Source organism: Penicillium lagena (assembly GCF_028827675.1).
Source record: "Penicillium lagena strain IBT 129212 chromosome Unknown utg000002l_segment0_segment0, whole genome shotgun sequence".
NCBI classification, from domain to species: domain Eukaryota; kingdom Fungi; phylum Ascomycota; class Eurotiomycetes; order Eurotiales; family Aspergillaceae; genus Penicillium; species Penicillium lagena.
Window position 1 is genome coordinate 1,381,024 of NW_026623223.1, and position 24,621 is coordinate 1,405,644.

General features: G+C 47.9%; 11 protein-coding genes across 11 annotated transcripts; 6 read left to right on the forward strand and 5 right to left on the reverse strand.

Moving 5' to 3' along the window:
• Positions 1-136: 136 nt before the first annotated feature.
• N7510_003310 (nuclear protein) lies at positions 137-340 on the reverse strand (the record flags this gene model as incomplete). The annotated part of the gene is made up of 1 exon (XM_056975237.1): positions 137-340. One exon carries the CDS (start codon positions 338-340, stop codon positions 137-139), a length of 204 nt encoding a protein of 67 aa, XP_056835193.1.
• Positions 341-374: 34 nt separating this feature from the next.
• On the reverse strand, positions 375-1,592 carry N7510_003311 (uncharacterized protein; the record flags this gene model as incomplete). The annotated part of the gene is made up of 1 exon (XM_056975238.1): positions 375-1,592. The coding sequence occupies one exon, from the start codon at positions 1,590-1,592 to the stop codon at positions 375-377; it is 1,218 nt and encodes a 405-aa protein (XP_056835194.1).
• Positions 1,593-1,900: 308 nt separating this feature from the next.
• On the forward strand, positions 1,901-4,645 carry N7510_003312 (phosphatidylinositol 3-kinase VPS34; the record flags this gene model as incomplete). Its single annotated transcript, XM_056975239.1, has 2 exons — positions 1,901-1,959; positions 2,014-4,645. 2 exons carry the CDS (start codon positions 1,901-1,903, stop codon positions 4,643-4,645), a joined length of 2,691 nt encoding a protein of 896 aa, XP_056835195.1.
• Positions 4,646-5,904: 1,259 nt separating this feature from the next.
• On the reverse strand, positions 5,905-7,629 carry N7510_003313 (CocE/NonD family hydrolase; the record flags this gene model as incomplete). The annotated part of the gene is made up of 1 exon (XM_056975240.1): positions 5,905-7,629. One exon carries the CDS (start codon positions 7,627-7,629, stop codon positions 5,905-5,907), a length of 1,725 nt encoding a protein of 574 aa, XP_056835196.1.
• Positions 7,630-8,328: 699 nt separating this feature from the next.
• N7510_003314 (uncharacterized protein) lies at positions 8,329-10,182 on the forward strand (the record flags this gene model as incomplete). Its single annotated transcript, XM_056975241.1, has 2 exons — positions 8,329-9,573; positions 9,634-10,182. The coding sequence occupies 2 exons, from the start codon at positions 8,329-8,331 to the stop codon at positions 10,180-10,182; spliced, it is 1,794 nt and encodes a 597-aa protein (XP_056835197.1).
• Positions 10,183-10,882: 700 nt separating this feature from the next.
• N7510_003315 (uncharacterized protein) lies at positions 10,883-12,852 on the forward strand (the record flags this gene model as incomplete). Its single annotated transcript, XM_056975242.1, has 6 exons — positions 10,883-10,985; positions 11,029-11,174; positions 11,282-11,461; positions 11,608-11,818; positions 11,875-12,489; positions 12,566-12,852. The coding sequence occupies 6 exons, from the start codon at positions 10,883-10,885 to the stop codon at positions 12,850-12,852; spliced, it is 1,542 nt and encodes a 513-aa protein (XP_056835198.1).
• A 1,090-nt stretch (positions 12,853-13,942) lies between these two features.
• N7510_003316 (M1 family metallopeptidase) lies at positions 13,943-16,720 on the forward strand (the record flags this gene model as incomplete). Its single annotated transcript, XM_056975243.1, has 4 exons — positions 13,943-14,062; positions 14,188-15,034; positions 15,092-16,524; positions 16,574-16,720. The coding sequence occupies 4 exons, from the start codon at positions 13,943-13,945 to the stop codon at positions 16,718-16,720; spliced, it is 2,547 nt and encodes an 848-aa protein (XP_056835199.1).
• Positions 16,721-18,091: 1,371 nt separating this feature from the next.
• Positions 18,092-18,902, forward strand: N7510_003317 (uncharacterized protein; the record flags this gene model as incomplete). The annotated part of the gene is made up of 2 exons (XM_056975244.1): positions 18,092-18,305; positions 18,601-18,902. 2 exons carry the CDS (start codon positions 18,092-18,094, stop codon positions 18,900-18,902), a joined length of 516 nt encoding a protein of 171 aa, XP_056835200.1.
• Positions 18,903-21,082: 2,180 nt separating this feature from the next.
• Positions 21,083-21,778, forward strand: N7510_003318 (uncharacterized protein; the record flags this gene model as incomplete). The annotated part of the gene is made up of 2 exons (XM_056975245.1): positions 21,083-21,153; positions 21,334-21,778. 2 exons carry the CDS (start codon positions 21,083-21,085, stop codon positions 21,776-21,778), a joined length of 516 nt encoding a protein of 171 aa, XP_056835201.1.
• Positions 21,779-21,936: 158 nt separating this feature from the next.
• Positions 21,937-22,347, reverse strand: N7510_003319 (NmrA-like family protein; the record flags this gene model as incomplete). The annotated part of the gene is made up of 1 exon (XM_056975246.1): positions 21,937-22,347. The coding sequence occupies one exon, from the start codon at positions 22,345-22,347 to the stop codon at positions 21,937-21,939; it is 411 nt and encodes a 136-aa protein (XP_056835202.1).
• A 615-nt stretch (positions 22,348-22,962) lies between these two features.
• Positions 22,963-24,207, reverse strand: N7510_003320 (NAD(P)/FAD-dependent oxidoreductase; the record flags this gene model as incomplete). The annotated part of the gene is made up of 1 exon (XM_056975247.1): positions 22,963-24,207. The coding sequence occupies one exon, from the start codon at positions 24,205-24,207 to the stop codon at positions 22,963-22,965; it is 1,245 nt and encodes a 414-aa protein (XP_056835203.1).
• Between the last annotated feature and the right edge of the window lie 414 nt (positions 24,208-24,621).

A 24,621-nucleotide genomic window follows, 5' to 3' on the forward strand; every position in this document is an offset into this window, starting at 1 on the left:
TTATTGTTCGTCTCTAGCTCATACACTGTAAGATTCATTCCATGCGATAACTTTCTATGCGACGGAGATTATAAAGAGTTGGAAAAAGACAAAATCAAGGGGTATCATAGGTGAGAATATTATCTTGTTGCGAGAGCTAACCAGACCAGGTCTGGTTGGTCTCCGCCCCTGTTTCTTCGCGATGGGGGATGATGCATTCTTCGATCTCGAACTCGGCCACAAGCTCTTGCCATGTTTCGAAATCCAGACTGAAGATGGCCTGCTGTTTTTTAATGCCTTGCCTTTGAGCCTCGCTGGGTAACCAGGGAACCGAGGAGTCTGTCAGGATCACGGTCAGCATTTCCAACGAAAAGGAAAACCTCAAGGGCACGTGGCTACTCACGAAGACTCGGAATTTGGCGACTGTCCACCTGCAGACCGATATTCCCATCGCGAACAAGGAAGCTGACGTAGAACAAATTTTCAACGCTTTGCCCGAAGGAGCGGGGATTAATACAGACGTGGAAGAGATTCAGGCCGCCATCATCGGTGATTCCATGATTGGCCGCCGCTTCCTTGACCTGCTCGAAACTAGGTTCAGGTTGCCCTGTCTTAGCCAGCATCTCAACCAGCTCGTCGGAAGCAGCTTTGTTGCGCTCCTTCAGTATGTCCGCAAGCAGTTTGTTGATTGTCGAGCACATGGAGGCGAGATTGACGTTTTCCTGATCCCCGAGATCCTGCTGCCTAAGCTCGTTGGGTTGTACAGCCAGTGATGGATCAATCTGCTCGTGCGCTCGCCGCTGGGTCAATTGGCGCGCGCGCTTTTGCACGGATAATGGGCCCAACAACCACCCTGACACGGCCGGTCGCGCACTATACGGTACGCACGCGTGTCGACCCAGCCAGTCCCAATTCATCGCGTCTCCTGCATCCTCCTCGTCGCTCGCATCGGGGTCTCTTTGGCTTTGACGCGGTCGGCGGCGCTGGGTACCCTGGGACGGAGAGAGAGTGGATGCCTCACCTTGACGCATGAACGAGATACATTTGGAAACGAATTCATCAACATCGATACCGGCCGTCGCGTCCCCGAGAGCGACCTGGGCGGTCTTTTTGTGGGAGAGATCGGCCGCGTTGACTAGGAGGCGAGAGTCGATCGTCGCGTCGGAAGTCTGCTTAACTCCGACGAAAATCTCGTTGGCTTTGGTGATCGTCTTATAGAGGCCATCATTTCCGGCTTGCATATATTCCGATCGCGAGTCTTGATGGAGACGGTCAGCAGGAGGCCCTCCGCGCCCAGAGGAGGTGAATTTACCGTTAAGTTCTCGCGTCAGATCTCTCAGTCCTTTCCGAATCTTCCTTCGCTCACCCGCATCCTGGTCTGGATCGTAGTACCTGTTCTGGACGTTGCGTTGCGACATTGGCATCTGCGACTGGATGTTCGGGTCGTGATCGGTGAGGCGTCGCCGTTTATTTGCTGAGCTTGGAGGTGGCATCGCGGTTCTTTTGTTGACACTTTGGCGATGATTCTCCTTATCAGAAGATCGCCCTGGTGATGAGGAGGGGCTTGAACTGATGGGTGGTTCGTCGAGCTGAGTCCCGGCGAGACGTGCCATGATTAAGTCGAACCCTGGCGCGTGTCCTGCAGGTGACAAAGTACAGGACAAACAAGCAAACGCAAAAGCACGATTGCTCGACGTCGCACGTATAACGGGTATCAAAGGACAGGGAAGGAGAGAGACAGGTAAAAAGGAAGATAAACCGACGACGTCAGGACCAAAAGGAAACTGGCAAAGTCAAAGTCGCGTCTCTCTATTACGCGCATTATCACGTGACCAGATTCCCCCCCGCGTCATCTGGACGGTCTGGGTCGCTCTATTCTCTCTCTTGTCTCTCTCTCTCTTTTTGCTGGAAGGACCACAGGATGGAGGCATTCACCTTTGCCGTTTCCACACAGGTGGACTTCCCCATCCACGTCAAGATGTATGAGCCTCTGTAACTCTCTCAGGCAAGCAATCCAGCTGACAGACCCGACAGTGGTTCACTAGAGGGGAAGCAAAAGCAGATCCCCTACTCAGTGCTGCTGAAGAACCCCGAGTTACGACACCTGGGTTCTACGCAGAACCCGGCCTCGGATTTATTTGTCACAGTGCAGATATGGTCGGACTCAAAACCCCTCGGCGTGCCTCTCCAGACCTCATACAAAGCGTTCAAAGCGAACCGAGCATGGAACGAATGGCTGCAGATGCCCATGTCCCTCAAGGATGCGCCGCTCAACTCCCAACTGGCAATCACGGTTTGGGATCTGTCCCCGCTGGCCGGTGGTGGAGCCCAGGCTCATGATATCCCCTTTGGCGGAACGACCATACGACTGTTTGACGGCGAGGGCAAGCTGAGGATGGGCAGACAAAAATGCAAGGTGTACCGCAATAAAGCTGCGGATGGGGTTTCATCGACCACCACGCCGTCAGTGCCGCCGCCGAAGCGACGCATACCGAACGCTCGTGATCCGTTGGGGCCGTCGTTGGAGGAGACAGAGCTAGAACGGGTGGAGATTCTGATCAAGAAGCACGAAATGGGTGAAATTCCGCGAATAGACTGGATGGACCAAATGGTATTCCGCCAGCTGGAAAAGCTCAAGTTGAACGCCGAGGAAGCGGCCCGGAAACGAGCCATTTTGTTGAAAGCTACAAACCAGCCGACGGTGGACGAAGATTCGGATGATGATGAACGGGATGACGAGAACTTTGTCTTGTATGTGGAATTCCCACGGTTCGATCATCCGATTACCTGGGCCGATCACCAGTATCCTCCTCCCCCCATTTCGTCTTATTCCCAGAATGCGCCAATTCATCCAAACTCGGCCTTGAAACCGGTCCCGGAGGTTCGCTTTGGCCCGGGAATTGAGGGAGCAGACGCTACAGCTGTGATCCGGATATATGATCCGGAAGTGGGACAGGCAGGGAACCCCTGTGAGGACAAGCACCGCCGGTTGATCCGAAGCCATAGGACTGGTATCATGGACAGAGACTTGAAGCCTAATCCCAAGATTCGTGATGAGCTCAACATTATTCTGTCGTACGAGCCAACGCAAGATCTTACAGCCGAAGAGAAGGATTCTGTCTGGAGATTCAGGTACTATTTGACGCGAGAAAAGAGAGCATTGACAAAATTCGTCAAGTCAGTAAATTGGCGGGATGTGGGGGAAGCCCGGCAGGCTGTGGAAATCCTTCCCAAGTGGACCGAAATCGATGTGGATGATGCTCTGGAGCTTCTGGGTCCCACATTTGACAATCCGGCAGTGCGGTCATATGCTGTGGAACGACTGCGAAAGGCAGATGACGACGAGCTTCTCCTCTATCTGCTGCAGTTGGTCCAGGCTTTGAAGTACGAAGAAAACGCCGAGGGCAACGTGGACGAAGCCGCGCATGACTCCTCACTTGCCAATTTCTTGATCACCCGCGCTGCCAATAACCTCAAGCTGGGAAATTACCTGCATTGGTACCTGATGGTCGAGTGTGATGATGCTGGACCAGGCACATTATCGACGCAACGGCGTCTGTTTGCGCGAGTCGAGTACTATTTCATGACTGAGCTGGAGAAAGTGCATCCTGATTATCGCAAGACACTCTTGCGGCAAGGAGAATTTATAGCCGTGTTGTCGAAGATCGCCAAAGATGTCCGTTTCTCCAGGGAGACCCGGCCCCAGAAGATTGAAAAATTAAAGAAATCACTGCGCGACCCGAAGAATGAACTAATTCACATTGAACCTCCATTACCACTCCCCCTGGACCCGGATGTTCTTGTGGCAGGGTGTTTCCCGGAAGAATCCAATGTCTTCAAGTCAACATTGTCTCCTTTGCACATCACTCTCAAGACTACGGACGGCCGCCGATATCCACTGTTGTTCAAGGTTGGCGACGATATGCGACAGGACCAGCTGGTCATCCAGATCATCATTCTCATGGATCAACTTCTTCAGAAAGAAAATTTGGATTTGAAACTTACACCTTACCGGGTCCTTGCCACTAGTTCAACAGTCGGCGCTGCACAGTTCATCCCTTCCACGTCACTCTCAGCAGCCATGGCCAAGTACAAATCTATCCTCGCATACCTGAAAACGAACAATCCAGACGACAACGAACCCCTCGGCGTGCGCAAAGAGACGATGGACACATACATCAAATCCTGCGCTGGATATTGCGTTATCACCTACATCCTCGGCGTGGGCGACCGCCATCTTGAAAACTTACTGCTTGCCCCAGACGGCCATTTCTTCCATGCAGACTTCGGCTTCATCCTGGGCCGTGACCCCAAGCCCTTCGCGCCGATGATGAAACTTGGCAAGGAGATGGTCGAGGGCATGGGCGGCACCACATCACCAAACTACCTCCAATTCAAACAGTACTGCTACACGGCGTACACCACGCTGCGCAAGTCCGCCAACCTGATTCTGAACCTCTTCAGCCTCATGGTCGACGCTAATATCCCGGACATCCGCGTCGAACCGGACAAGGCTGTCCTCAAGGTCAAGGAGCGGTTTCATCTGGAGATGTCGGAGGAAGAAGCCATCCGCCATTTCGAGCAGCTTATTGGCGACAGCGCGAATGCTATCTTTGGTGTTGTAATTGACCGCTTTCATGAGTTTGTTCAAGGATGGCGCACTTGATTCTTTTTCCCTCCGATATATGGCGTTTGTTAAGACTCTACTATGGTTAGACATGCATAAGGTTTGGCGTACGGTGATTTAGATACCCGATGTGAAACCAGCATTTTTTTTTTCTGAACTAGACAGACTTCATACAAAGTAAATATTGCAGAATGGCCTCTTTCCAGACCTTCATTTCCTTGCTTCTGATATTGATAGGTGTAGCAAGCTGCAGGCGACATGTACAGCATCATCTCACAGCCCGGCATCAACGTGTGCTCAGATAAGCTGGTCCGATCAAACAGCCTCTAATAAAATGCAGTGTTTCATACTCGGTTTAGAGGAGTAAGTCTTCACATACTTTGCCTAATATTCTACTCCGACCTTCTTCGCTTGTACATAAATAGAATCCTTCACTAGTTCCGTCTGCGGTCTTAGTTTTAGGCAACGATATTGTCCTGTGAGGGGACGGTGCATGGTACTGTCCTCAACCTTAGTTACGGAAATAGACGATCTCCTAGCGTATTTTGTAGAGAGAACCGAATTTATATACTGTTCAGGCTTTATCTTGTAGACAGGCGTAGGTCGACGCGAGCGAGCATATGGCACAAAGCAAATGACTCTGCGGAATGATCTCATTGTTAAAAATAAGAACTCGTAAACCGTTGACCAAGTGGCCCTTACTAGGGGTCCCCGGTCTTCGGTTTGAACCTGCTGAACGTGTTCAAGCTGCTCTAGGGAGTCCGGGATGCCATATCGATCTTTTGATTTCCCAAAATATAGATTTCCATATTGTTGAATGAAGTACGAGACATGAGAAAAACTGAATATGCCCTCGACGGTTTTGAACGCCTCGCTTCTTTGAATAATGTTCATTTCGTTCTGAGGCGCTCGTAAAGGGGTGCAATGCAGTTACATCTGTCGGAATTTCCGCGTACTATCCAGTAATGTATCACAAACAGAAGAATGATATATTTGACGAAGTGTGTTGAAGACCCGGCGCTTGAAAGGAGAGCATGCATGCTTATGTTTTGCTGGGACGTGGCAAGATTTGTCATGCTGTCTCCTCCGAGGGCCGAAAGTACATGATAGAAATGTTGTATGTCTTCTTACACATCAGGGACTTCCATTTTTCGGAGGCATCCAGGCGCCGTGTAGAGTTATACTCTCGCCGGACAACAAGTCAAGTTCCGTCATGTGGATTGTGGGGGGCTAGATCACTGTATGGTAACATTTTTCTTGACAATTCTTGTGAATTTAGGTTTTGGTAAACCAAACCTTCACCTCTCAATAAAGGGAAGCAAGATGTAAGACGGCGTTTCTCCTCCCGTAAAAATAGTTGATTCGCCCCCAAACATATCGGTTGGTCTATCACCAGGGTGGTTGTGGGTGCAAATCGTAGGATTCCGCATTTCCCATGGATTTCCAGCTTCCTTCGGAGGCAGCATCCTTTCGAAATCTTTCCCGCTAACCTGAAGCGCTATCTGTGATCCTTTCGGAAGCAAAATATTGGTAGGCCAGATTTCAACGTCTAGGTCATACACTTTGCCGGGTACGAGTGGCTGGATTTCGTCGTGGCTATGGTAGGGGCGATATGGCAAGGTCTTCGAAGGGTCAAGTTTTCGGTGGGATGCTCTAAGCCATCCTTGAGAGAGAGGCGTATTTGCATCTGCCGCACCCTGGAAGACAATCTCACGCTCATTGAGAAAAGCTTGGAGTGTGAGGAAGAGATCCATATCAGTCGTCGTTGAGGACCCAAACAATTTGGCTGCAACTGGCCCAGTAATCTCGATATCCTTCTCTAGTGGTGGTGACAGAAATGTCAATGGATGCCCTTGAGCGGCGAAGCTCATCTTGGACCACTTGGAGGGGATTTCCCAAGACATTCCAGGAACAGCAATTGCATCAACACAGTCAAGATACAGCTTGGTCCATTTTGTATTTGGTAATGGCCATGCTGTTTCTTTTCGTTCCTCGAATTTGTGACTGAATGGCCTCCGCAGATGAAGCATAACCGGCGGCTCCTTGTCCCATCCATTGTCGATTCCTTTTAAGAAATGATCCAGGAAGCGTTTTTGCAAAGCCATCCCATGATCGAGATAGAACCATTCTTCGTGACGACCCGGATGACAATCTAGCCATTTTTGCTTCGATGCAGCTTGGGTAAATGCTTCAAAGTTGCCTCGAGGATGAATTCCGAATCCTCCCCAGTTCGCCGCGCTGAGAAACGGCACCGTTACTTTACTCCAGTCGGCCGAGCGCGAGCGATACCATTCGTCGTCAAGAGGCCTTGTTAAAATGTCTGACACTGGATCCGTGCGGTTGCGCTTAAGCTCGGCCTCCGTGAGGGATGCTAGCCCACTGCTTCTCTCACCAAGCCAAGGATCTTGCCAGCCTCGAGGATTGCCATGTTGAACTGAAATGACTTGCTTGGGATACCACCATTCAAAAAATCCGTTGTTTTGGATACCTCCATGGCGCATCATATCACGATAGGCATCACTCGCACCCTCCCAAGGAATCATCGCAGTCAAGTGAGGTGGTTGAAGAGATGCAACAAGCCATTGCGTAATAGCATAGTAAGAAATTCCATTCAATCCCACATTTCCTGTACTCCATGGCTGAGCTGCGGCCCATTCAATCGCGTTGTAGTAATCCTTGGCTTCTCTCTTTGAAAAGATATCCAGCATTCCGGGGGAACGACCGGAGCCACGGGAATCAACGCGAACACACGAGTAGCCCCACGGTACCCAGATTTCGGGATCAACTAGTTCCCAGACCATAAATTCCTTCGTGGATCCTTGGAGAACCTCGGGCTTTGTTGCCATCAAGACATCCCACTGGGGTGCGAATGCGTCACGGTAGGGTACCCCCTTTCCATAAACCCCGAGAGTCATAATTACTGGGCTCGGAGTCTCATCCTTTGGACGGAAGACATCTGCTTTGAGAATGAGGCCATCGTCCATTAATATTGGGACATCGCGCTCCACTATTATTTTGTCCATGTTGGACGATGTAGTGATGTGGAGTAGATGTCGGCGGCTGACACGATTCTAAGAGTTTTGGAGCGAAAAGAGGATTGTAAATGGTATAGAATGGTAAAATGGATTGGTGCCAGGAATATTGTCACTAGGACCGACTTCAATGCGCAGACGTTGTTGATGAAACTTGGATAGCGGACATAGGACGCTATATATTCCTCATGTACGCATATCGGTCTGTAGTGTTAGAACAAGCTCGGAATAGATGAAGCGCGAAAGACCGACCGATCAGTCAAATCGCGGGGCCCTCGTCGCCGTCCTCCGATGCGGAAACAGATGGAGCGCGAATGACCGAGCAATCGGTGAAATTGCGAGTCTTCGCCTCCGTCGTCCGCTTTGCGGGGCCTATAACACTTCTCAGCCAAGTCTCTCGGACCTCGCTGTTACATCGCTTGTAGATCTATGTGTTATTGAAAGTCAACTTCTCCACATTCATCGCGGCATTAGTGCATGTTCCAACGATATATCGGCCACAAGTTCACTCAATTTCGGTACCTTTTTAAGCCGAAGTTCCGCCGAGTTGGAACGCAAGAAACAAAGCAGGTAATCCCAAATATTTCAATTTGATATAAATAAAGCCGTCAGAACCAACCTGAATTTTTTTCAGGGAATCAAGAAAGCATAGTTTATCATCGAGAAGTGATACCAAACAACAAAACTGCAATGTCCACCACGGAAAAACTCAAGTCTCGTTTCCCAGATCTCAACTTCGTAAAGCCACTGCCCGTGGAAAAACACCCAAGATACGAAAAGTTCGGAATCACCTTCAATCCCAACAAAAATACAATCCTGCGCAAAGGACATGTGAAGGAGGCGGGTCGCAAGAACATACTCGTCGACACAATTGTGAATAGTGATACTCCAGTCAGACTTCGAGATGGAATCCTTGTGTACGCTGATATTTACCGACCGGCCTCCTCTGATCATGATACTGTGCCTGCTATCATTTGCTGGAGCCCCTACGGAAAGACCAGTATCAGTCTGGACATGATTTGGCATCGATCAGGAGTCCCCAAGGACTGGACATCCGGTTATGAGACCTTTGAGGGTCTCGATCCCGCAGAATGGTGCCGCCGTGGGTACGCAATCGTGAATGTTGATGCTCGCGGGGCACAGTTCTCTGAAGGCACATTTTTCTTTTGGGGAGATCAGGAAGCCGAGGATATATATGACACGATCGACTACTTGTCCAAACAACCATGGTGCAATGGCTCAGTATGCATGGGCGGAAATTCGTACTTGGCAAAAGCCCAAGTGAGCTTTGCCTCCAGACAGTCTCATCCTGCATTGAAGGCACTGGCTCCTTGGGAGGGATTTACAGATATATATCGACAACTTTATCTCCGTGGTGGACTCGCTATGAACAACACCTTTGCCAAGCAGTATCAATGGGGGGTAGCTGGTGGAGAGGGCGTCGAGGATGTAGCACAAATGGTGAAGACTCATCCCTTGTTCGATGACTATTGGGCCCAGAAATACGACGAAGTCTCGAACATTGATGTTCCACTCTACGTGCTAGGCTCATTCGGCAATCCGTTCCACGTCTACGGATCATTCGACACATTTCGGCGGGCGAGATCTACCTGCAAGTGGATGCGAGTCCACCCTCGGTTTGAGTGGTATGAAATGTACGAGCCTAAGTCCATCGACGATTTGCAACGGTTTTACGATCGTTATTCCAAGGGGATTATGAATGGCTGGGAGCAGGATACACCCCCATTGCGCCTATCTCTTCATGGATTTGGAACAGTGCCAAATGTTGTTGAAAGAGCGGAGACTGAATTTCCATTGCAACGGCAACAATTGAAAACATATTATCTGGATGCTAGCAAGGGGAGTCTCCATTCGCTTCTTTCAGACAACGAGGCTTCTGTCTCTCATGATAGTCAAGATCTGAATGCTTCTTCGGTGTGCCCATGCCCAAATACGTCGATGATTTTAGATTCCCACTAATAAAATAATTAACAGGACTTCATCATCCATTTCAACGAATACACCGAGATTGCTGGCTACGCCAAAGTGCGATTGTGGATGTCGTGTGAGGAAAGAGATGATATGGATGTCGTCGTTCAACTAAGAAAGATCGACAGGTCTGGAAACCCTCTAAAGGGAATTCATTTCCCATGTCCACTACCGGAAAGCGAGGTGCCAGAGTGCGAAACAGCGAAGCTCTATGGACCTCAGGGGTTTCTGCGAGCCTCTTCCGCTATATCTCGTGATGCGTCGCGGTCTAGTGCTGATGAGCAAGAGGTCTTCTATAAACATGATCGGGAGGAAAAGATTCCAAAGGGGAGAGTTACTCCCCTGGATATCACACTTTGGCCAATGGGTATGGTTTTTGCACCCAACGAAGGGCTCATGCTCCGTGTTGCTGGGCATTTTCTAAGCGCCCCTGCCACGCCAATGATACAGCCGGAAAAACTTGATAACCAGAACTTGGGTCATCATCAAATTCATACTGGTGGAAAACATGATTCTTGTCTTGTCCTTCCTGTGGTTGCTGGAAATCGGACATGAATCAACAGGCTAGCCCAAACCCGTATCCGAGTTTCAGAGGACGGTGGTTAATGAGCAGATTTTGCCCCTCTTTTTTTGCGCACTCGTAAGAGCATTAGCAACCCGTTAGTTATAATATCCTTATACTCCTTCCCAAATAAAAATTGACGAGTCTGAATGCAGTAGCAACTTCCTGGTCACATCATCCATAATGTCCGACATGGCCATGCTCCCAAACAGACGAGCTCGCACCTAACTTGATTCTGCACAGTTGGTGCAGGGATCTTCTGGTGCTGTGCGAATGCATTGAATGCATTTCGCCCACCGCCTTTTGCAGCAGCTGACGCCCACGCACTGTCGAACCGCATCTGGAACTCGTTTTCTTCGGCTGTCGTGCTGTGACATAGATACAGTCTAGGTCAGCAGTGGAACAATAGGTGCGTGGAAGGATGACCCCGGAAATAGAAAATTAGCGCTGGCAGAGGTGATTATTTGGAGAAACGTTATGGATCCTTCGGTAGACGAACACATCCTGCAGGAGTTCGGTGACTTGCTGCAGTCTCCACACTTCTCCACGAGTTTAAGAGGCTATAAAGAACGTATTGGAGAAGTTGCGGTGAAGAAGCCAGAATGATCTATCCCTACCGAGTTTTGGCCAATCTGCTCAAGGTCTCTCCTATCATTGTTTTAGATAAATAAACCCAGTGCCAGATTGCGCACGATGTGGGCTCTACAGTCATGCCGGTACCATCCTTCAGCCGTCCCTAGGAGCAAAATCAATATTGCCCAGAACATCCTCTTCCCTCCACCCATCTACACAGAAGGTCCTTTTTCGGGAGCTCATGCTGTTCAACCCTATTCAAATAGTGGATAAAAGCATACTAGCTGGTTCTCCGAATTTGGAGGAGGCTGAAGTCGTTGACATGGAGAAGCGGGCACAGCAGACTGTCAAGCTCGATCCCCATGGCTTGCCTCTTTTGCCCCAGCCTAGCAAATTCAAGGATGATCCCCTGGTAAGTGCTTTCGTAACTGTCCTTAATATTTGAAGAACACATAGCACGAATAGTAAGGATTTGTGAGGTGTTCGACTTTTCCACGAAGCCATGCTGATGATGATTAGAATTGGTCTAGCTGGCTCAAATGGGTGGTGCTGCTGCAAGTCAGTTTCATGGCCTTCCTCGGGCCTTTTAATGCAGCGGTTCCCAATCCCAGCTTGAACCTTCTCAGCGAAGCCTTCAACAAACCAGTCAAGATAGTAACATACAGCACAACCACGTCCATTATCACTGGGGGTGTCTCAGTGAGTTCATTCCACGCCGATATCCTCTTCCAGCGAGAGGCAGTTACAACGTGGATGGCGCAAGTGCTCACCGAGATTGAAAGCCTTTCCTCTTCGTGCCATTGGCCAATGTCTATGGCCGGCGGCCAATCTGTCTACTCACACAGATTATCACCATCGTTTCCCATATCGGCACTGCTTACACAACTACGATTTCCGCGCTTCTGGGCTGCCGCGCACTTAATGGTATCGGCTTTGGAGGTATGATGGCCATGGGAACCCCGATGCTCAATGACATGTTTTTCATGCATGAGCGCGGAGAGAAGACAGGGCTTTATACAATTTTCGTTACGAACGGTGCTCACGTCGCAATTTTGAGTAGGTCCTCGTCTGCTCTGACGGTGTCCTCCACTGATCTATTCTATCTCCCATAGCTGGTGGATTTTTAGGAGAAGCCGCCGGCTGGGAATGGGACTTCTTCATGCCCGCAATTGTGACCAGTGTATCATTTCTTGTAGCTTTATTTTTTCTTCCCGAGACCCTGTTCTCCCGAGATCCTCTCTTCCTCAATATACGGACTCATGAGCGGAGCTACTGGCAGCTCTTGACTGATATCAAGGGAAATTCGATTCCGCAGCATCATCTGCACGCTCAGGACTTCCTAACCTCCTTATACATGCTCAAGTACCCATCTGTTTCACTTCCATTCTGGTACTACACCTGGAGCTGGACTTTCATCAACATCCTGCCGGCTATCTCCATGGCTAAAATATACTCGGAGGTGTACGGCTTTAAGAGCGGCGCCATCGGCCTGTGCACGGGGATCCCACTGATCATTGGATGTGTGATCGGTGAGCTGTCGGCCGGAAAAGTCAGTGACTACATCTTGTACCAGAAAGCCAAGCACAACGGCGGTGTGTGGAGGCCGGAGCAGAGATTGTATCTTACGTGCCTTTCGGGCGTTTGCGGACCCGTTGGCATGATGATTTTTGGAGTTTGTGTGCAGAAGCACACCGGCTTTATTCCTCCATTGGTTGGGCTCGGTATTGGTAAGTAAGGATATGAGATACCGAATATTGAAGATAAAGAGCATTGAAGTGATCTGATATTTACCCTTGGTTATAGGCGCCTTCGGTTTGCAAGTTACCTCGACCTGCCTATACGCCTATGTCTCCGACTGCTACCGCCCACAGACCCCCGAATCAGCTTTGCTGATGAACCTGAGCCGCGGTTTATCCTTCGTCGTCGGATTCTTTTGGGATGAGATGGTAAAGAAGATTGGATATGCCTGGACTTGGTCCTCGTTGGCACTGGTCTTACTGGCGCTGTGGCTCCCCATTTTGGGACTGATGATCTGGGGCGAGAAGTGGAGGAAGCAACTGGGAACGCCCGAGTTTCACAAATTTAGCTGAACAAACCGACTCTAGAGTGAAATTTTAAATATGGAGTGAAAGCTCGTGGTGAGGATCGTATTCTATCAATTTGCTGTATCTATTACTGTTAGGATGATGTTGCTCCGAGTTTTCCGTGTAAGCTTTCCCAGTATTCAATTAGTTATATTGCAAGCCCTAATCATATGGGTCTACCCCCAAACTGTGTTATAACTGCGACCTTTTTCTCGCATGCTGAACCAGACCGAATGCATCGAGTGTCGAGCCGTGCACCTGGGCGATATGAGGTCGAGGTACCATATTGGAACCTTAAGAGCGCAGTATCAAGCAGCTTTTCCATTTTCGTAATCCACAAACCGGTGCTTTCTATTCGAAAATCTGTACCATGCCGTGAGATGATGCAAGACAACGTTGCCACTCAAGATTGCAAAAGCAACTGGCTGGCTGAAAGTAAGGTCGACATCGAGCTCTGATCATCTTGCGTCAGTATCAAAATATACGTACTTTTGTTTCCATAACCTACCTTCGAGAGGACAGCTGTATCCCGGACCAACAAAAACTCCATGATATCTACTGATTCCTTCATCATTAGTCGTTAGAGCAGAAATATATGTGTTTTTAAGGATGATTTACTTCTAGTTCCCACTCCCCCACCTTAATAATTCACGTACAGAGAGCGAGCTGGATACTCGGAAATACCGTTGGAAATCATAAATGTGATAAATTATCCCTTTTCACTACATATCATCAATTTAGATCGTGGGCGGGGTAATGACTCATCCCTGTAAGAGGAAAAAGGGAAAACACCGAGATGATCTCTTTTCTTGCCAACGATTTCCGCTATCGTCTTTCCCTCAAAAACTATCTCTCTGCTCTTTGGGCTGCTGCCGCCGTATATTTAGTCCTGAACTAATCCTGAGAATTAATTTCCATTCCTGTTACTCATTTCTGTGTTTGGATTCTCTCACAGCCACATATTTCCTCGCAGCAGACAATAACATCTTATCAAAGCCATTCTAGTACGTTTCCTCTGTTATTGTCATCCTCGCAGTTGTCACCTAGAACCGGTGCATTACGTCCAAAGTAGGTGGAATCGACACCAAATACAGATATGTCCTCGCTTAGTACAGATTCCACGAATCGACGAGAGGTTCTCCCTAAAAACGTTAAACCTGTTCATTATGATCTGAAATTGGAACCCAATTTTGAGGCTTTCACATATAACGGCACAGTCTCGATTGAGTACGTATACGTCTCTTCTCTGAATGGGCAAGCGAGTATAGCTTGGTCTCCTTAACACCTTTTCGTGGATTGGGCTCATTTCAAAAACATTGCTGACGCAACGAAAGTCTTGAGATACTGGAGGACACAAACTCCATAACCCTCAATATCATCGACCTCAAGATATGTAGCACGCAAGTCCATTACAACTCGAGACCCGTCCCTTCTGCATCTGAGCTGTCGTATAATAAGGACAGACAGACCGTGACCATACACCTGCAAGATACCATCCACGCTGGAGGCATGGCAACTCTAACTCACATCTTTATCGGAACTCTCAGTGAGAACATAGCTGGCTTCTATAGGTCAAGCTTCAAGGGAGAAGACGGAAGCGAACAGTACATGGCAGTTTCGCAAATGGAACCCACGGACGCAAGACGAGCCTTTCCCTGTTTCGATGAACCAGCCCTCAAAGCTACCTTCACCATCACCCTCGTTGCTGACAAGAAAATGACTTGTCTCAGCAACATGGACGAAGAGTCTGTGAACGAAGTTGGAACGCACAGGAAAGCAGTGAAATTCAACAAGTCTCCATTGATGTCAACGTACCTTGTGGCGTTCGTCGTGGGCGAGTTGAACAGTATCGTGACGCACAAATTTCGTGTGCCAATCAGATGTTTCGTTACTCCTGGCAAAGACATTACGCATGGACATTTCTCTCTTGAACTTGCTGCACGGACGCTTGATTTTTATGAAAGGAAGTTTGAAATATCTTACCCTTTGCCAAAAATGGACATGATTGCCGTCCCTAATTTTATTGGTGCGATGGAGAACTGGGGTCTGACCATTTATCGCGAAGGAGATCTCCTGCTGGATCCAGAATCGAGCAGTGCTTCTACGAGCCAAAGAGTTGCTGAAGTTGTGCAGCACGAGTTGGCTCATCAGTGGTTTGGTAACCTTGTAACCATGGATTTCTGGGATGGTACATCAGAATGAAGCATTCTATCTTTCTCCGTGTTAGATTCTAATGGTACTGCAGGACTGTGGCTCAACGAGAGCTTTGCCACCTGGATGACATGGTATTCCTGTGATGCATTCTACCCGGAGTGGAGGGTATGGCAGACATATGTGACCAACGAACTTCAGCGTGCTCTGGCTCTCGACTCCCTACGAAGCTCTCATCCAATAGAAGTTCCGGTTGAACGGGCACACGAAATCAGCCAAATTTTCGATGCGATCACATATTCGAAAGGCTCCTGCGTTCTTCGTATGATCTCTAAATTCCTCGGCGAGGAGGTCTTCTTAGATGGCATTCGTGTTTATCTTAAGAAACATGCGTATGGCAGCGCCACAACGGGCGATCTGTGGGCGGCCTTATCAGAGAAAAGCGGCAAGGATGTTGGCAAGCTAATGCGCACCTGGACAAAAAACATTGGATACCCTGTGCTTACTGTTATGGAAGATGCGCAGAACAACTCACTTCACATAAAGCAGACTCGGTTTTTGATAACAGGAGACCTCAAGTCTGGAGAAGACCATACCATATACCCCGTTTTCCTGAATCTTCGCACCCAAGATGGCGTGCACGAGGATCTTGCGCTCAGTCTTCGCGAGCAAAGCTTCGAAATCAAGAATCTCGATTTCTTCAAACTCAATGCTGAACATTCAGGTATCTATCGCACATCATACTCATCTGAACGACTGCGAAAGCTCGGAGAGTCTGCAAGCAAGGGTCACTTAACAATCGAAGATCGCGCCGGTATGGTTGCGGATGCTGGTGCTCTCGCAGCCGCTGGCTATCAGAAAACCTCTAGTGTATTGTCATTACTTCAAGCGCTCCAGACCGAGTCCGAGTTTGTCGTATGGAGCCAGATGATTGCCTGTATCACTTCTATCCGAGCAGCCTGGGTCTTCTGCAACGAAAAAACCAAGAATGCATTGGAGTCCTTTCAACGCCATCTCGTCAGCGCCAAAGCGCAGCAGCTGGGTTGGGCTTTTAAAAAGAGTGACACACACATTGAACAGCAATTTAAGTCACTCCTCTTCGAGAGCGCAGCTTTAGCTGGCGACCAGGAATCTAAAAATGCTGCCTTTGATATGTTCGCTAAGTTCAAGGAAGGCGATCGGTCCTCTATTAACCCGAACCTGCGCGCCGCCGTATTTGCTGTGGTCCTGTCAAACGATAGTGAGGATGAGTACAATGCCGTTCTAGACGAGTTTCGCACGGTCAGCACCAGCGATGGGCGCGACGCCGCTTTGGGCGCTATCGGCCAAGCACATAAACCCGAGCTCATTCAGCGCACGCTCAAATTGATGCTCAGCAAAGAGATTAAGCAGCAGGATATTCACCTTGTGATGAAAGGGCTACGCGTGCACAGGGACGGCATCGTGGCGCTATGGGGTTGGCTTAAGCAGAATTGGGACACGGTTCAGGAGAAGCTGTCACCTGGCCTCAGCATGTTAAGCAGAGTCGTTGGGCTTTGCACGGACAGTTTTACTTCCGAAGAACAGCTCAATGAAGTCGAAGCTTTTTTTTGAAGAGAAAGACACAGAAGGTTTTGATCGCACTTTACGGCAAAGTTTTGATGCGATTCGGGCAAAGGGAAGATGGCTGGAGAGAGACATGAAGGACGTGGAAGCATGGCTACATGAAAGAGATTTCTTGTAGAATTATAATTAACTAATTGAATAACTAATCAGTTAGTTCTTACTTGATTAGACGAGAGAGAAAATTCATTTGACGATCAGTGAATCGAGACAGGGAGTGGGTTGTCAACTATCTTGCTCTTTGGTATCCTTAGGAGAGAACTCATTTTGAATGTAAATATCTTGAGATCTTACGAAACCAAATTTACCTAGGAACTTTCGAACTGGTCATCTTGTAATGACCTAGACCGAGGAATGGAATTAGACTAAAGATAACAAAGCTAGAGAAAGAGAAAAGGAAGAAGAGGAAGTAAGAACAGAACAACTACTTGTTAGGGTAGAAACTTGTCGATCAGGTGAAGAACGCTTCTTGAACGCTGCTGAAATGATATAGATAGTACAGCGATAATAGAGCGACTCAGTATAAGGCAAAGACTCACTGATCCTTACTAGAATCAGGATGTGACTGTAATTCTATTCGATTTATGAATCAAGATGATAGGATAGTTAGATAAGAGTAAATAGATCACGTGTTACCACGTGCTTCAGCCCATCTTTGCTCCTGAATAACCTCATGAAGGTTAGTCTCTGAGAGTTATCGTACTGGGCATATTGTTGGTATAATGACGATTTATACATGATCGTTAAGGGGAGCACGACTTCCGTTGTACCTACACATTCAATCGATGTGACCGACTCATGGTTCCTTAGTTGTAGAATTAACCTCCGACCATAGTATTCAGCTCTTATAAGTGACATGACCCGGAAGCTAAGCCATATCCGGCTAGCTCTTCTACTTTTAACCTTTGTGAGGAGTCCCACTCGAGTATAAGCCTGCAGATTGCTTTTCGAGGATAGTACAACGTCCTAGCTTGCTAGAACGTAAAGTAGCTTCACAGAGGACTAACATAGCATTAAAATCTGCCGTCCTTGATGTATTAATGCCCTGTGTGAAGGTCTTGTTATTCATAAGGAACTTCAGTTGATGGAGATTCTGTCATCTTGCGCATAGGTTCTTGAACCGATAGTCCCACATTCACCTGAATGGTGGGGTGCAATACATCTGACGAAGTTCATACCTGCTCAGTATTAATTGATCGCTTGATTCTATATACACCATTAGCGTAGAAGATCGCGTAGAGGGCTAGTGTCAGATTATGTAAGATCGGTGACGTTTAGCCCCCTAAGTTGCGACCAGGTTCACTGAGCGGGGGTAGACCAATCATGGTTACCCTACTGCCCCTGCTGCTGCATTTCAATCCTTCAGGGTAATTGATAGACAAGCTAGTGATATATAAGAGACGACGGCTTTCCTTCCTGACGACAGCGCCCCCACTTTGCTTTGGTCTTTTGTCTCACATCTGCAACACACACAGAGTCTCCTTATTATGCAATGAAATCCTCACCCTGGCATCTCTTTGTCCTCTTTGCGAGCTGCACGACTCACATCGCAGAGGCGACAACGATCGCGACCTTTACGGATCACAAGTGTCAGCATCCACTCAAGCAGTTGAAGGGACAAAATGGCTACCCAAGTGGTAACTGTACAGAATTAGGAGAGGCTGGTGACTATGGAAGCTTCAAGGTCATCGAGGAGGATGCAGGTTGTGCAGGTATTTAAATTGTCAATCCTTGAATGCTTCGGTGTGTTGGCGAAAAGCTCACAATAAGTGCCTAATCTAGTGACAATTTATCAGGAAGGCGCAGAGACATGCCCACTGGTCGGTCGGGAACCCGCTCCATTGCAGGCCTGTTTCAATTCGTCTTGGATTTATTTCAGCATTGACAATTGCCACGGCCACCCACCATCCTCAACAGCGTCTTCATCAACAAAAGGGGTAGAAACTGCAAGCCTAAACACATCTGCGACTGCAATTTTAGGCACGTCTGCGACAACAACAGCGAAGACAGCACCGTCGAGTAATGATAATAAACATGTCGGTGCCATTGCAGGAGGCGTTGTCGGAGGTGTTGTAGGGACTGCGCTAGTACTGGGCATGCTGTGGTTCCTGTGGAGGCGACGACACCCGCGGCGTAAAGGTCGCCGCGCAGAGCTCCCGGATTCTGAGTCACGTCATGCTTTAGGGTTACGAGTGTCAGAACTGGAGGCACCGAAGGCGATATATGAGGTGCCAATCACAGAGTCTTCTCCTTCAGAACTTCCAGAGTCCAAAGCTCTTCCTTCAGAGCTTCCAGAAACCTAACACAGGCCTTATGCCACGCCTGATCGCCTGCCCTGGGGAGTGTTGGAAATTTTGGGCGTCTGATTTACCATTATTTAGCGTTGTGAATAATATCCATCTGACATGACTATCAACTGTTTTGCTTCCAAGCACCTTTCTTTTGGGTTGCTGAAAACCTGTCCAGGCCACGAGTATATCCAACAAGGGTTGTTAGATAACATATATTTTTCAAGTATACTCGTCACACAACTCTGGACACCGATATACGACACGGTAGTGTGGATAATGCCCATTTTCCCGGCTGATCCTGCACTCGCTTTTGTAATCTACAGAATGTGCTGTTTATCGATAGTTCGTTGAACCAGATTTGGCGACCGCCACCTCAATCATAACGGCCGCCACCGTCCCAGCCATATCTCTGTTTGCATTGACAACGAGTTTTATCTCTCGGTATGTGATCAAGTGCCTTGCTCGTGGTTTTGAATTACTACATAGATGGAGAACTCGTATAGTTAACAGCGTCGGGTGCTTGGTTTTCTTGGTTTTCGTGGCTGCGAGGTTGTTTGCCATTGTTGGGGCCTTGCGTTCTTTGGCATTCGTGCCTCCCGGGGCATTTTCTACGACTTGACCGGACAGTCTAACTCATATTGGTTGATCAAATTATACGTAAAGAATTGGAATTAACAGTTTTGAACGAGGCATACGAAGAAAGCAATCAAATTTAGAAGTTTCAGCCATTTTGATGCCGCTCTTCCTTCTCCTTCTCATTCACTTCTTGAGATAGCAGTCCCAAGTTGAAAAAAACGTAATAATCCCATGTCGTTGCTTCGGTGACCAGTCCATAAAAGAAGCACCGGGTTTGCCTAGGCTTTGCTCTCCGGAAATTGCCCTAGAAAGACTCGAGCTGCAGACTCTGCGCCACTGCCCGTTTTCTTAACAAGTCTTCCTACAGTAAAATCGAATCGCGGCCACATCAAATATATTATCTGGTATCACCATCATATCTTAGGAAAATTCTAAACGTGTAGATGTTCTACTGGTAAAGCAGGCTGTCGCTATATTATTCCATAAATGGGGATAGGTTTCTTCACGTTCTCGACCCAGCCAGTGCGTTTTTGGACGTGAGTCACGTGATCAATAATTTGGGAAAAAAGAAAAGCACCTCGCCGGGGGCTCGAACCCCGAACCTTTTGATAGTTACCTAGGGTCTAGAAGTCAAACGCGCTACCATTGCGCCAGCGAGGCCGGATGAGCGCCAAACTGTCCTTTTATTTCCTAATGAATCAACACCAAATATTTTTGTCGATCTCGAAATCCTAGTATTATAAAATATGTTCATAATTACGATTGCTTCTTTCTGGGAGATTCACTATAGGCTGTAAAATGCTCGACTGAGGTGAGAATTAAGAAAGGGAATTTATGCGAGGGGAGAAAGATACTTATCGTCCCGAAGCTTGTCTTTTTGACATTTCAGAGGCCTCTCGAAAAATATCCAACTGTTGATATCCGCGGGTTCCCGATACCTATCCTAGGAATCTCTTTCATGTAGCATGCGGACTTGGGTAAGCCATAAGATATTACTAGCATATTTGGCAATAAATTCAACAGATAATCTTTACGGTATTAAGTAATTATACCTAGTAAAACTTATGCCATTCTCAATTTCCACCGTTATCCGCCACGAATAGCTTTTCCAAGCCCAAAAATTTCGAGTACCACCGTATCAGGTCACAGATACAAAGCCACTTGCTTGGCATTCAGCAAATGTATGAATGTTCTGCATTCCAACGTCGCTCATGGATACTGAATGACTGAGTATATTAGCAAAGAATTCATGTCAATTGAGGTAAGGGGTTATAAGGGTAGCTTCTAATTGCTAGCAATAATTCCAGCCAATAGCAATCTGACACAATATACTTTACCATAATAACGGCTGATAGAACAAGAACGCAGGGTCTTGTCATTCGAGTAGGGTTATTTTATCCGACTAGCAGCACAGCTTTAAGGAATACTTGGTTACTAAAATATCTGCTAGAAATACCTATATAAGTCCGGATCACGACCTACAACAAGAGGATCTTCTTCGTGCCAAACACTCTTGTATACTTTCTACACCGCAATCGTTTTCACAATCATATCCGTTCACAAGATCTCTCTCAAGATGAATTTCCGTCTTTTTACTCTCTTGACTATCTGCGCCTATGTCGCTGCGCTTCCTGGAACAACCGGTTTATTCGACCGCGATTCTGATGAAGCAGCTTGCGAGCGCTACGTGAGAACACACCTCATGAGGCGACTACTTTGACATATGAACTAATCCACCTTTGGTAGTGTGTTAAAAATGGCGGCACGGGTAGTTGGTCAAACAAAGGCGATCTTAACCACAACATCGGGTAAGTCTCTAATAGCTCAACGTATCAGGCACAGAGAATGGCTAATATAAAAGTGGCAGCTCCTGCGTTTGCGTTCCGACAAAGAACTCATGGTGTACAGCAACTGCAACCATAACTGCTACGAAAACGATCACCTCTACTGACCGCATCACTGCTACCGATACTATCACCAAAACAAAGACAATCACCTCTACTGACAGCATCACTGCTACCGATACTATCACCAAAACAAAGACAATCACTGATACTGATAGCTTCACTGTTACGGATACTATCACCAAAACAAAGACAATCACTGATACTGACACTGCTACTGTTACAGACACTATCACCGCCACAGTGACTGGTACTGGTATCATCTGCTGCAACTCTCAAAACTGGCTCGGTAGTGGCTCGCAAGATGCCTGCCGTCAATGCCACTCGCCCACTGGAAGCGGGGGTGGTAACGGTAGAAGGTTCAACTCTGCTGCTACAGAATGGGATACGCAGTCCCCATGCGCTTAATTTTAATTTTTCCATACTCTAATCATCTAATTGCGGGATATTCCCTGTTTCATTGATTACTTGTGTTTGCTATGCCGCCCTGGTCGACGCTCTAGGGTAAATGGAAAAGCAGTTGATTTGATACATTTAAACCACACATGTACCATTCACTTGGTCCCTTACTCCTTCAAAAGGGCCGCCAGCACCTCAGCAGGTGTGCCCTTGGGCGGGGCGAGCTCTAGTACATTCCGGCTCGTTGTAGAAGTTAAGCATTCTCCTTCCCATGCCATCTCTGCGGTGTGCTTGATCGACAAGACAATGTTCTTTGACTGATGATTTGGTGCCTGAATGTGCTCATAAAGCAAGTTGATGAATGACATGTCTTTATAGCTGACTTCCTCAACCTGCGTACCAATGTGCTGCTCGACCATGTCGACAATCTGCTTCCCAGTAATGTCCTCTGGCCTATTCAGAACATATCTGGCCGTGTTGTGCATAGTGGGGTCTTCTTGAGACAAAAGATGAGCGGCAAAGAGTCCAACGTCATCAGGGTCGATAATGCCGACAGGTGCATCCTTCGACGCTATCATTTGAAGTGTTCCCTGCTTTCTAGTTTTACGGTACTGTTTTATAAGCTCCGCGGCGGTTGAAAGGTAGAGAGGCAAAAAGAAATTTGGCTGAAGTGAAGTCTACTGCAAGTTAGCGAATTCAAGCGAGCTCAGGAGAGCCACGATCGCTCAATGTTGACGTGGATAGTAAGCGTTACGGTTCGGACGGACATTCGCAGCAGTTGTCGAGGTTCGCATAACATATTTGACACCGGCATTCAGCGCGGCAACGTGGAATGTAGACTCTTCAGCGAATTGATTCGGTTCGTTGTGTGATGCGATGAACACTCTAGTTACTTGATGCTCACGGAGCGGTCGGAATTGATTTCAAACCAGTTCTGCTCCATCACTTCAACTCCAGGCAGTTTAGCAAGCTTTTGTGCCACTGGGCTCTCCGAGGAACAAGTAAGAGCAATAACCCTAACCAGGTCATCACATATTGTTCTGCGAATGTTGAACAAAGTCAGAATACATGATTCTAGACATGAGGTTTGATTCTATATTCTCTTACGGAGCCTGGGTTTTGCTTAGATTTTGCTATGACTCCTGCTCTCAAGTGCAAATTTCACTCGTCGTCAGCGTCTGTCCGGTGTTGGTTCAAGCCTCTTTTGCCCACTGGTCTCCATTCCATAACTTTCCTGTCGTCCACAACCAATAATCCCGACCTTTGATCAGCCACACTAGGAAGCTAGGTAGTTGATAACCCATAGCCGCTCCCACACCTTTGCTCGTGCCAATTGGCACCAACTGCGTCTCTCGCATGTCTTCCTGGAAAATTCGATCCACTGCCACGGAAGTTTCCGCCACTTTGACATCAAGCAGTATATCCCGCTTGATGTTTGCACAGAGTACTGGTATAGCGCTCATGATATTATGTATAGCGGGTCGTGCATACGAGGATGCATCGCCAATTGCGTAGACGCGTGGGCCAGCTTTCTCGACTCGCAAAGTTGAGGCGTTGGTATGCACGCGACCTTCCGGATCTAGCAGCGACTCATCGATAAATGTTGTGTTTGGCGTTGTTCCCGTCGTAGGAATGTAAACATCAGCCTGAATGGATTTCCCATCCGCAAGGATCACCATTGTGTTTGTCGTCAGAGCATTTGCCGTCCCAGCGTTCCCTGGAGTCACATCAGTGACCTTGGTGTTTTTGATGACAGTCACACCAATGCAAGCAAGGTAGCTTTCTGCCTTCTGAGCGATGCTAGGCCGGAGTATAGGGAGAATCTGCGAACTCGAGGTGACAAGAGTGATGTGTACTCTGGGATTCTCCATTTTGTAGCTGAACCAGCCTGCCTGACCGTTCAAGTACTCACCTAGTTCGCCGGCAGTCTCGACTCCGGCGGGACCTCCACCCGCAATGACAATACTCTTAGCTGTCACTAATCCTTCACGAAACGCAGCCCATTTTTTTCGGAGGAATTCTGAGTCATGGCTGAGACCAAAAAGAGGTGACGGCGTTGATGCACCAGTGGCAATCACGAGCGCAAAAAAATCTATCCTTTTCTCTGTGCGGCCATCAGAAGACTTTACGGAAATGGTCCGGTCGGTATGATCTAGCCTGACTGCTGTTCCGTGCTCAAAGGAAAAATATTCTGCCGGATACTGTGCAAAAGCATCAGGAATAGACACAAACAGCTTTGTTTGAGGAAGCAGCTCGTCTGATATCATGGCACGAGGACAGGCCGGGCGACAAAGAACCTCTGAAGAGGTGCTGATGAGAATGACCCGGAATGGAGTTGTAGTAGGAAGAGCAGGCAACACATGTTTCAAGATGTAGTGAGCGGAAGAAACACCGCCGTAGGAGCCTCCCAAAATCACGATGTTCTTTGTCGAGACCATCATAACGGTTCAAAGCTAGAAAGCCCCTAGAGAAAAAAGGATGAACGAACAAATGAATAAATTAAGAGAGAGGGGGTTCATCCATAAATTAATTTCAGTTGCGAAGGAATTCATGCGAAAAGATTGATACGTTAGAGAGAGATAGAGACTTCGTCCGTTGGTTCTTGCTGTCACTTATGTGGTGGTTAGGAGGAAGCACATTATTAATGAGAAACTCCTGGCCAAATCCAAAGGCTTGAAGTCTAGTTAGATGATTGGGTGCAAACCACACAATACTACAAGCCACGATCGGACTACGGCCGTAATCGGATCTTCGGCGTTTTAAAACACCGGCAACCCCGAGGACACTCGCGTCTACTCGTTGCCTACCAGTCTTATTTATTGCCCGACTGAAAATCATGCAACGTATTATCC